At 37.8% G+C, this 12,047-nt stretch overlaps 1 protein-coding gene across 2 annotated transcripts in view; it reads left to right on the forward strand.

Annotated features, from left to right (window-relative positions):
* Positions 1 to 9,531, forward strand: part of LOC135104428 (cytoplasmic aconitate hydratase-like) — a 30,593-nt gene extending 21,062 nt beyond the window's left edge. For both annotated transcript variants that reach the window (XM_064011842.1, XM_064011843.1), the window contains 9 exons: positions 2,753 to 2,912; positions 3,384 to 3,604; positions 3,951 to 4,107; positions 4,356 to 4,591; positions 4,998 to 5,134; positions 5,566 to 5,713; positions 5,802 to 5,924; positions 6,221 to 6,406; positions 7,455 to 9,531. In XM_064011842.1, coding sequence (XP_063867912.1) covers positions 2,753 to 2,912; positions 3,384 to 3,604; positions 3,951 to 4,107; positions 4,356 to 4,591; positions 4,998 to 5,134; positions 5,566 to 5,713; positions 5,802 to 5,924; positions 6,221 to 6,406; positions 7,455 to 7,562 — 1,476 coding nt within the window. In that variant the 3' untranslated portion in view covers positions 7,563 to 9,531. The remainder of the gene's footprint in view (positions 1 to 2,752; positions 2,913 to 3,383; positions 3,605 to 3,950; positions 4,108 to 4,355; positions 4,592 to 4,997; positions 5,135 to 5,565; positions 5,714 to 5,801; positions 5,925 to 6,220; positions 6,407 to 7,454) is intronic.
* The last annotated feature ends 2,516 nt before the right edge of the window (positions 9,532 to 12,047 follow it).

Consider the following 12,047-nt stretch of genomic DNA (forward strand, 5'->3'; position numbering starts at 1 on the left):
CCTCCCCACACCTCTGTCACATCCTCAGGTTCACCCGTACCCTGTACCCATATATTCCTCCCTTCTCACCACTTTTCGTCTCGCATCATTCCTTCTTTTATCCGTCTTCTCGTTTTATTTCATCTTCTTCCTTTCATAATTCCCCCATCCCTCTGTTTTGTTACTCACTTACCTGTATTTCCTTCTTTGTTGTGTGTGTGTGTGTGTGTGTGTGTGTGTGTGTGTGTGTCGTAAGAAACATTTATTAATGACTATAATTACAAGCGTTTTAACATAAAAGCAAGCTGAGATTTTTCAGGCATCATATATATATATATATATATATATATATATATATATATATATATATATATATATATATATATATATATATATTAGAAGTAAGAAAGCTTCCTTCAAGGCAAACTATAGCGTCCTCTTAGAATGTCAATTTCTTCCACATATTAACAGACGATTGATCTGAGCACGTAATTAAAATATTGTTTCTTCTTCTTCTTCTTATTATTATTATTATTATTATTATTATTATTATTATTATTATTATTATTATTATTATTTATAATAATAATAATAATAATAATGTGTTTCTTGTTTTCGTAGTAGTAGTAGTAGTAGTAGTAGTAGTAGTAGTAGTAGTAGTAGTAGTTTTTATATTAGTAGCAGCAGTAGGAGTACTAATAATAGTAGTAGTAGTAGTAAAATTGTAGCAGCAGCAGCAGCAGCAGTAGTAGTAGTAGTAGTAGTAGTAGTAGTAGTAGTAGTAGTAGTAGTAGTAGTAGTAGTAGTAGTAGTAGTAAAATTATAGCAGCAGCAGCAGCAGTAGTAGTAGTAGTAGCAGCGTGGGGCTGGAAGGGGAGGTGGAGGAGGGGGATGCCACAAATCCATTGTAAACCCTCTTCCACTGAGGATACTGACTGAGGTCTCGGGTCCCTGGGCGTCTTGAAGTAGCGTCAGGTCAAGGTGTGGGGTGGGAGGAGGCCTAGAGGGAATGGGAGGGGAGATGTGGCAGGGGGGCGTTGGGAGGCTTAGTCAGGTCCAGGGAGAGAAACTGCCGCTGTGAACTTTGAATCTCAACGTTTGATTTGTATGTGTATGTGTGGGGACGTGTGCTTGCTAATTTTGTATTTCTTTACAAGTGTGACAGCTGCCCTGTCTGCCGAACGCTTTCTGCCTCCCCCAGTGTTTCCATTTTTCACGCACTTTTTCCTTCCATCTCCTCTCCTAGCCCCACCCCAGTCTTTTGTAATCTAGCATTTTATTCAATACACTAATACGTTTCCAACTTGAGTGTGACACCTTGGAGTATAGTGGTCTTAGGCCATAAGTATTAGGGGTAAATGAAACAACTATATAATTTAATTCAGGCATTTCTAAGCATATCCCTTTCTGTTATTCCCAACAACAACAAAATATACGAATTCTCACAAGCATGAAATTATTTACTGCGTGCATAGCCTTCTCACTTGTGTCTACGATTGTCGGAGAGAGAGAGAGAGAGAGAGAGAGAGAGAGAGAGAGAGAGAGAGAGAGAGAGTTTGGGGGGTGAACAGAGAAAGTAAAATGTCGTGATATTCAATACTTCTCGTGAAAAAAAAGGAACCATAATATGTAATTGCGTTCATATTTTTCTTATTTATTTATCATTATTATTTGTTTTACAAGGGTGTCATATGTTAAATGCTTAACATACAGACAACACGAGTGGGAGGTCGACAAGAAATGAATAATTAGGGGGAAAGTGGAGAATAGGCCAAGTTATAGCTAGACATACGCATATATATATATATATATATATATATATATATATATATATATATATATATATATATATATATATATATATATATATATATATATATATATATATATAATTAAAATCGTTAAAAATAAGAAGAAAAACGGAATGAGGTAAGAAGCCAACCGTTTGGACTGCTAGAGGAGGGAGTGGGAAGAAAAGTGTGGGAGGGAAGGGAGGAGGGCGCCTAGCCAACAAGAAGAAAAATGGCAGTTCACAGGAGAAAAGGGGGTAACAAGGTTTGTTAACATGTACTACCTACAAAAGTAAATCCTATTTTCTTTTTAGTTTACCATCCATCTTTTCTGATGATGATGAAAGTATTTATTATTAAAGATAAGAGAGAGAGAGAGAGAGAGAGAGAGAGAGAGAGAGAGAGAGAGAGAGAGAGAGAGAGAGAGAAAGCATAACTTAAATCATTCAGGGTTTTGGAACAAGATAAGAAATTTCGATGTAACAAATTTGACAATATATATATATATATATATATATATATATATATATATATATATATATATATATATATATATATATATATATATATATATATATATATATAAGGGGAGGCAATGAAAAGCACTGTGATAAGAGCTGAGGGAACTTATAAAAGTAGAATAAAAATTTTGCCCTCTCCTCCTCCTCGACTATTATTGATCCCTGATCTCGTGCATTAACCTGTCATGTGCTATACTGGTGACAGTTGAAAGTTACTGTCCATAACCAAATGGCTCTGTGCCTCAGTAAGCAGTTGACTTACTTCTGTGTCTTTCAGATTGGGTTCAAGGGCTATAAAAGTAAAATAAAAATTTTGCCCTCTCCTCCTCCTCGACTATTATTGACCCCTGATCTCGTGCATTGACCTGTCATGTGCTATACTGGTGACATTTGAAAGTTACTGTCCATAACCAAATGGTTCTGTGCCTCAGTAACCAGTTCACTTACTTCTGTGTCTTTCAGATTGGGTTCAAGGGCTATGGGTTGCCAGCAGACCAGCATGACAAGACAGTGCCCTTTGTGTATGAGGGTCAAGAGTACACCCTTCGCCATGGCTCAGTGGTCATTGCTGCCATCACCTCCTGCACCAACACCAGTAATCCTACTGTCATGCTTGGGGCAGGTAAGTACACTTATGAGTAGGATAGAGTTTTATGAATCAGGGAATGAGACAGTAAAGAGAAAACTGTTAAGTTTTATAATTAGCCTCCATGAGAGACAAATATAGGGTTTTAACAATAACAGTAATTAGAGAAGATTATATGATGAGATGAGTATCAGGAATTACAGGTTGGTACAGTGTCTTTAATGGGGACATCACTTTTGACATGTAGAATAGTTTGTGTTTCAGTATAATTTTCAAAGACTTAGTTCAACAAATCACCAGACATTACAGGTAGGGACATCACTTATATTTTAGGAAGGTTGAATGCTAGAAATTTAATGTAAAAAGTGTATTTTGCTAGTTATGTAAAGTGATGTCAGTCAGGAGAAGAATAAATGTGTGAACACCTATGCAGTAATATTTCCCATGTGCTGGAGACATCATCTCAGAGCAATGAGCAAGGAGGATGATGTGCTGATTTGTCTTCAGGTCTTCTTGCCAAGAATGCTGTGGAGGCTGGCCTGAGGGTGGCACCATATATCAAGACCTCCCTCTCACCAGGATCAGGAGTGGTGACTCACTACCTGCAGCACTCTGGGGTGACACCTTTCCTCACCAAACTTGGCTTTGATATTGTAGGCTATGGCTGCATGACCTGTATTGGTAACTCAGGACCCATTCCTGAACCCATTGTTGAGGCAATAGAAAAGGTAAACCCCTCTGAAGGAAATCTTAATGTGTTTAATTTCTTTATGAATTAAATGTTTTTTTTTTTTTTGTGAAAATACAGCTTTATCTCTGTTTAGATATATATTTACTTGAATAATTTTTAATATTAAATGTTAGGGAAGCAACATCTTTGTTTAAGATCTAGACTATCCATATCTGTGCCCATTACTATGAAGTTTCTCTTATTCGTTGGTCATAATAGGGTTACATAGGGCAGCAGCCAAAATCCTTTTATGGTGAATGATAATCTTAAATTATCTGCAGTAAGTAAAGTGATTTAGAAATGTTATTTGCATCATCTTCATCTCTATCATTTTTATTTTGCAGAATGACTTGGTGTGTTGTGGTGTCCTCTCAGGCAATCGCAACTTTGAAGGCAGGATCCATCCCAACACCCGAGCCAACTATCTTGCCTCACCTCTCCTAGTAATTGCTTATGCCTTGGCAGGAAGAGTGGACATTGACTTTGAAGCTGAGCCTATTGGTAAACTGCTGAGGCTGTTTAGACTTTTGATTTGGCTTGATAGCAGCATTACTTCATTACAGCTCTGAAACCTGATTTCCTTGCTCATTTTTACCAATGTACCTTAAACAGGATGTCTTTATATTATTTGAAATGCTAGTAAATATAGGTAATGGATAGCATGCAACAGCACTTTAGATTTATTCTAAGATAACAGAAATTGATAAACAGCTATTCAGTTGCCAGTGACAGGGGACTCTTATTTTTAGGTCTCGGTGTGAGTGGGCAGCCTGTGTTCCTGCGAGATATCTGGCCCAGGCGAGGGGAGATTCAGCAGGTGGAGCGGGACCATGTGTTGCCTGTCATGTTCAAGGATGTGTATGCCCGCATCACCACTGGAAATGAACGATGGAACAAGCTGGAGGCACCAGAAGATGTCCTGTACCCATGGGACACTCGTTCTACCTATATCAAGAAGCCACCATTCTTTGAGGGAATGACCAAAGTATGGAAGATAGTGTTTGTTTCTGGACAACATTTTGTTGTGTCTTTTTATATCAGCTATCATATTTAATAAACCATTTTGGGGAATTTTAGGTTCCTGTTTTTAAATGATCATATAAAATCCTTATGTATTTTCTTGCCATAGTTTACTGTCATTTAAACAATAAATTTGTCAACTCAAATAAATTATGAGTTTTGAATATATGAGTATCTGCCAGACAAGAAAAAATAGACATGACACAACTACATACTCGTACATGCTGCAGCTAGAATTAGATTGTCTGAGTGTCTGTGCTAATGACATTTTCTCAGGCTGATCAGTAACACTTTCACAATAAATTTGTTATAATATGTTATGAAAATAAAAACAAGAATTTTAGGATCTGATGACTATTTACCACTTACAGGAACTCCCTGCAGTGAAGAGCATTGAGAATGCTTATGCCCTGCTGAACCTTGGAGATTCAGTGACCACAGACCACATTTCCCCGGCTGGCTCTATTGCACGCAACTCTCCAGCTGCACGTTACCTTGCTTCTAGAGGGTAAGATGCCAGGGGCTGCAGGGAAAAACAAAGCATTTTTGTTTCTTTCATGACAGTGTAAGAAATTATTCCATTATTATTTCTTTATGAATGGCATTTGAAAGCCTACATTCTTGTTGCTGATGTATTGTGTAATGTATGTCCTCACCTATCAGAGAGTGGGTAAGGATACAAGTTGAGTTGTGATTTAGTTTGAGTAATTCTATCTTCAATTGTGAGTGTGCGTGTATGTGTGTAGTTTGTGAGATGATAAGGCAAAAGATCACAAATAGTCAGAATTATATCACAAGAAATGCAAGTATGTTATATGTTGAAAAAATGAAAATGTAAGTCATGGGTAGACACAAATGTAGAAGTGATTCTCTCCATATTAAACATTGTCATTGATTTTTTATAAAATGATGGTGGCTCATGATAAAATTCCTTTCCAGCCTTACCCCTCGAGAATTTAACTCCTATGGTTCTCGAAGAGGGAATGATGCTGTGATGGCTCGAGGAACATTTGCCAACATCAGGCTGGTGAACAAACTGGCCAAGAAGACTGGGCCCCGCACCCTCCACATCCCATCCCAGGAGGAGGTACACATCTCTGCATATGTCATATGAAAATTTGACTGTTAATGATGCAGCAAGGTCATTCGTGTACTAACTGTTCCTTCAACAACAGATGGATGTGTTTGATGCAGCTGAGCGTTACCGTGAAGAGAAGCAGCCAGTGATCATTCTGGCTGGGAAGGAGTATGGCTCAGGTTCCTCCCGGGACTGGGCAGCTAAGGGTCCATTCCTCCTGGTAAGGGATTCATGCTATTAATGTTCTGTGATGATACATGTGATTTTTTTTTTTTTTTTTTTTTAAGTAAATATGAAGTAATTTTTTTTTACTTAAAAGAGGAGCTTGGAAAATAAGAACTAAGTGGTTATTTCATGTAGTTCTTTATTAACTTCATATAAATTTGATATATGAGGCCAAGTTACATTGCAGTATATCAAGTGTGTAACATCATGTATTCATATATTTGCTTTTCACAATTTTTGAACTATATATAGATATAAATAAGTACTACATATTATTACTCTTATCTGCAGGGTGTGCGTGCAGTGATTGCAGAATCCTATGAGCGCATCCACCGCAGCAACCTTGTGGGCATGGGCATCATTCCTCTCCAATACATGAGTGGAGAGAATGCCACCACCTTGGGAATCACTGGAAAAGAAACTTTCACTATAATTCTTCCTGAGGAGCTGAAAACTGGCATGACTATTCCAGTGCAGGTGAGGGATTTTTTTGTGTTAATTATCACTGAAACAAAGGGGAAAAATTTTTTTGCTCATGTAACAGCATATCAGATTGTAAAAGTCATCTTAGAGGAAGGATTTTTTTTTTTCTGCATATAAAGGAATTTTCACATAGTGTCTACCATGATGATTTGATGACTACTGAGAAGATTGAAATTGTACATTGGTTTTTATTGATGCATTTCTTCCCTGCATATATTAATGCCACATTACTTTGTAACTTATTATTTGTTATACATGCTTTTCACTTTCCTAAATGAATAGAACTCTGTAAATGTGCTGCCTTGTCACCATCTTACCATCCTTTTGTTGGTATTGCCCTTAGTCTTTCACTTTATACTCTGAGTCTATATGCTCTTTTCATATTTCTCTTGTTCTCTATGACCAAATCACTGACACACTGTAATCAATCATCTTTAACAAAGTGCATCTTTTCTACAAATCTTTCTGATGCTATATTCTTAAGCAAACTATTTCATACCTACAATTTTTAAAGCATCTTATTATCATCATATATTTTTTATGGCCTTGCAAAATAGGGTCCATGTCTCACTACCTTACAAACTCCTTAACAATCTAATCCCTACAAACACTCAGTTTTGCATGTGTGTGGTGATAGTGGTACTGTTACCAGTGAATATGTTTCCATGCATAAACTGCCAGAAGGCTGTGGAAAATACCCATATTTTAGTACAGTACTGTGTTGCATTTGTGGTTTGTGAGTCCATAAGAGGTGTAGTGGCATTAGCTGGGCCTAGATAGAGGTTCCAAATATCCTGGAACATGGAGAACTAAGAAAACAAGGCTGGGTTGGTAAAAGAGAGAGAGAGAGAATTTTTACAAATGTCTGGTTTTATTGAATGCCAAGCTGAGGGAAGTGTTTATGATTTAGAGTTTCCACCCATAATATTTTCTATATAAAGAGCTGCTTTTTTATTGTTATTATTATTATTACAATTTTTTTTATTCATTTATTTATTTATTTATTTATTTTTTTTTTTACTTTTCATTAATTTCCTAACAGATGGGTAACTGTTCCTTCAACACAATCCTGCGCTTTGACACTGACGTGGAGCTGACCTACTTCAAGCACGGGGGCATCCTCAACTACATGATCCGGAAGATGATTTAACTTGCCACCATTCCACAGCTGACAGAATTGCCTCTAAGATGAGAATATTTTGAACTTAATTGTTTCAGGGAATTGGTATTTTAGTTTGTGTGTGTATATGAAGGTGTAAATATATTTTAAAGTCAAAAACATATTCCTTTAACCTGCATTGTATCTAGTAAATAAGAGAAAATTTCCAAATCATTGCATTGTTAAAAAACTACCTTGTGATAATGATTTTTATGACAGATGAATGTTGAACTTTGTGAGTGCTTGTTGTGCAGAGATATATTGGTGTAAGTGCTGAAGGAAGTGATGCAGCAGTGTGTTGGCTTGTGTGTGGCCACGTGACATCTATATTATTATGTAGTGTTGAGAGATAATGTAGCACAAAATTTAGGAGTTCAGAAAAAATATCTAGAAGCTATCACAAATTACATTTAGTTCATGCACAATATCTCTTCATATCTGGAATTATACATTTCATTTTTCTGTACTTACTTGCTGATGCATATCCTTTAACCCTCTAGTCATAGACTTTTTAATTGTGCCACATTCCCATAACCCTTAATATGTTCACCTCCAAAACTCAGTGTGTGACGTATAGACAATATTTCCTTTGCAGTTAATGCTACATACACCAGATGGGGCAAAGTGGTCTGAGAATGAATGCTCATCCTGTGGCTCATATTTTTCTCCAAAGTATGATGTGTTTGTGTGCAACTGATCTGTTTTATCCACAGGCACCAGCAGTCAGTGTAGTAAGTGCCATGAAGCTGATATGAACTAAGTTTTTGTAAAGTATTGAGAGGTTGAATCATTGTTCCTATGGTGAAGAGAAGGGGCCTGTGTGCAGCCAAATACCTTCAGGGTCTTTTGTAATGTATGCATATAATGAGACGCTTTGATACAAAATTAGTGTGCATGTCATTGTTCCATGATATGTCAAAACATATATTTTCAGTATTTTCTGTGGAGATCATTAGTTGTGCAGCTCAATCAATTTTGGAAAGTATTCATTATCTGTGTGTTTTCATAACTTTATTTTATCTTTTAGATGTATTCATTATTTTAATAATTTTACTTACTGTAACTTTTAGTCTTCAGACAGTACCACTTGCAAGTAGGAAACACACCAATTCTTTTAGTCTTGTTATTCTATATGAAAGATTTGATATATGTAAGCATCAATGGCCAGACTCACACATGTTTGGTGACCAATGTTCCATAAAATGCTAGAATCTTTATCACTGCCATATGCATGATAATTTTGTAGTTTATCCATTTATGACTACAGAAGACCTACACATGATCATAATTGCTTTGAAAAGTCTGTACATGCACACAACTTAATTACAATACTGAGGTATACCATGCATTCTAACACATATTATGTGTGTTGGAATGCATGGCTACACTTCAGTACTGTGATCCATTATGGAAGTATATTACAAGCCACAAACACTTTACTGCTGAAAATTCCAAAGCAGAATGTATGGTATCAGGAGTGCACATGCTTTTATATACCTGAACAACATATGTTTGTACCACATCACTGTTCCTGGCATTGGATGGAATACTCATGTTGTTAGGACACAGTGTAGGTGGATGTGATCTTTGATATTGGCAGGAAGGCAAAGTACTTGAAATAAAAAGTTTGGAATGCTTCAAGTTGCATTTTTTTTTTTTTTACATAAGTATTTGTTGTCATGACGTTTATTAATGGTATTGTAAACTGTGCTTTCAAAAACTTCCAAATTCCTTTATCCATTCCAGCACCATAGCTTATTTTTTAAGAGGTACAGTTTGACTGATAAACTCATATATAAGACTCTCATATCATGTTACTTGTGTGTGGGCAGTATTGTTTTATGAGGTGTCAGTTGCAGATACTTGAATTGTGTGGGTTATTGTAATGTCCTTGAATTTCTAGGTATTTTGTTAATTAAAATTATGTTGGATTTTAATAAAATTGAAGGAATTTGTACAATCTTTTTCTTTCTTTCAACTTCAATAGATATATTAAGGATTCTTATGTATGCAAGTTGGGGAAGCTGAACATGATTACAAACAGGGTTAGTATGAAAAAGATTGGTGCAAAAGCATCCTTAGCAGCACATAGCATAGAAGGACCGGCTTGAAACAGAAGGGTTCATTAGCAGCATAGAAAACTACAGATGTGGAGGAAGCAATAAGTGTGTCTACACAATTTCTGCTACATGAATGTATTTTTTTTTTTTTTTATATGTAAGAAGGACACTGGCCAAGGGCAACAAAAATCCAGTAAAAAAATATGCCCACTGAAATGCCAGTCCCATAAAAGGGTCAAAGCAGTGGTCAAAAATTGATGAATAAGTGTCTTGAAACCTCCCTCTTGAAGGAATTCAAGTCATAGGAAGGTGGAAATACAGAAGCAGACAGGGAGTTCCAGAGTTTACCAGAGAAAGGGATGAATGATTGAGGATACTGGTTAACTCTTGTGTTAGAGAGGTGGACAGAATAGGGGTGAGAGAAAGAAGAAAGTCTTGTGCAGCGAGGCCGCGGAAGGAGGGGAGGCATGCAGTTAGCAAGATCCATACTCCATACATGGACGGATAAGGCCCTTGTACAGAGTTAGCAGCTGGGGGGTGAGAAAAACTGGCGGAGACGTCTCAGAACACCTAACTTCATAGAAGCTGTTTTAGCTAAAGATGAGATGTGAAATTTCCAGTTCAGATTATAAGTAAAGGACAGACCGAGGATGTTCAGTGTAGAAGAGGGGGACAGTTGAGTGTCATTGAAGAAGAGGGGATAGTTGTCTGGAAAGTTGTGTCGAGTTGATAGATGGAGGAATTAAGTTTTTGAGGCATTGAACAATACCAAGTTTGCTCTGCCCCAATCAGATATTTTAGAAAGATCAGAAATCAAGCGTTCTGTGGCTTCCCTGCGTGATATGTTTACCTCCTGAAGGGTTGGACGTCTATGAAAAGACGCAGAAAAGTGCAGGGTGGTATCATCAGCGTAGGAGTGGATAGGACAAGAAGTTTGGTTTAGAAGATCATTAATGAATAATAAGAAGAGAGTGGGTGACAGGACAGAACCCTGAGGAACACCACTGTTAATAGATTTAGGAGAAGAACAGTGACCGTCCACCACAGCAGCAATATAGAACGGTCAGAAAGGAAACTTGAGATGAAGTTACAGAGAGAAGGATAGAAACCGTAGGAGGGTAGTTTGGAAATCAAAGCTTTGTGCCAGACTCTATCAAAAGCTTTTGATATGTCCAAGGCAACAGCAAAAGTTTCACCAAAATCTCTAAAAGAGGATGACCAAGACTCAGTAAGGAAAGCCAGAAGATCACCAGTTGAGCGGCCTTGACGGAGCCCATACTGGCGATCAGATAGAAGGTTGTGAAGTGTTTAAGAATCTTCCTGTTGAGGATAGATTCAAAAACTTTTGATAGGCAGGAAATTAAAGCAATAGGAAGGTAGTTTGAGGAATTAAAGCGGTCACCCTTTTTAGGAACAGGTTGAATGTAGGCAAACTTCCAGCAAGAAGGAAAGGTAGATGTTGACAGACAGAGCTGAAAGAGTTTGACTAGGCAAGGTGCAAGCACGGAGGCACAATTTCGGAGAACAATAGGAGGGACCCCATCAGGTCCATAAGCCTTCCGAGGGTTTAGGCCAGCGAGGCCATGGAAAACATCATTGCGAAGAATTTTAATAGGTGGCATGAAGTAGTCAGAGGGTGGAGGAGAGCGAGGAACAAGCCCAGAATCGTCCAAGGTAGAGTTTCTAGCAAAGGTTTGAGCGAAGAGTTCAGCTTTAGGAATAGATGTGATAGCAGTGGTGCCATCTGGTTGAAATAGAGGAGGGAAAGAAGAAGAAGCAAAGTTATTGGAGATATTTTTGGCTAGATGCCAGAAATCACGAGGGGAGTTAGATCTTGAAAGGTTTTGACATTTTCTGTTAATGAAGGAGTTTTTGGCTAGTTGGAGAACAGACTTGGCATGGTTCCGGGCGGAAATATAAAGTGCATGAGATTCTGGTGATGGAAGGCTTAAGTACCTTTTGTGGGCCACCTCTCTATCATGTATAGCACGAGAACAAGCTGTGTTAAACCAAGGTTTAGAAGGTTTAGGACGAGAAAAAGAGTGAGGAATGTACGTCTCCATGCCAGACACTATCACCTCTGTTATGCGCTCAGCACACAAAGACCGGTCTCTGACACAGAAGCAGTAGTCATTCCAAGGAAAATCAGCAAAATATCTCTTCAGGTCCCCCCAACTGGCAGAGGCAAAACGCCAGAGGCACGTTCGCTTAGGGGGATCCTGAGGAGGGATTGGAGCGATAGGACAAGATATAGATATGAGATTGTGATCGGAGGAGCCCAAAGGAGAAGAAAGGGTGACAGAAGGATTAGAGGTCAGGAAAAGGTCAAGAATGTTGGGCGTATCTCCAAGACGGTCAGGAATACGAGTAGGGTGTTGCACCAATTGCTCTAGGTCATGGAGGATACCAAAGTTGT

The sequence above is a fragment of the Scylla paramamosain genome, chromosome 10 (genome assembly GCF_035594125.1).
Source record: "Scylla paramamosain isolate STU-SP2022 chromosome 10, ASM3559412v1, whole genome shotgun sequence".
NCBI lineage: Eukaryota > Metazoa > Arthropoda > Malacostraca > Decapoda > Portunidae > Scylla > Scylla paramamosain.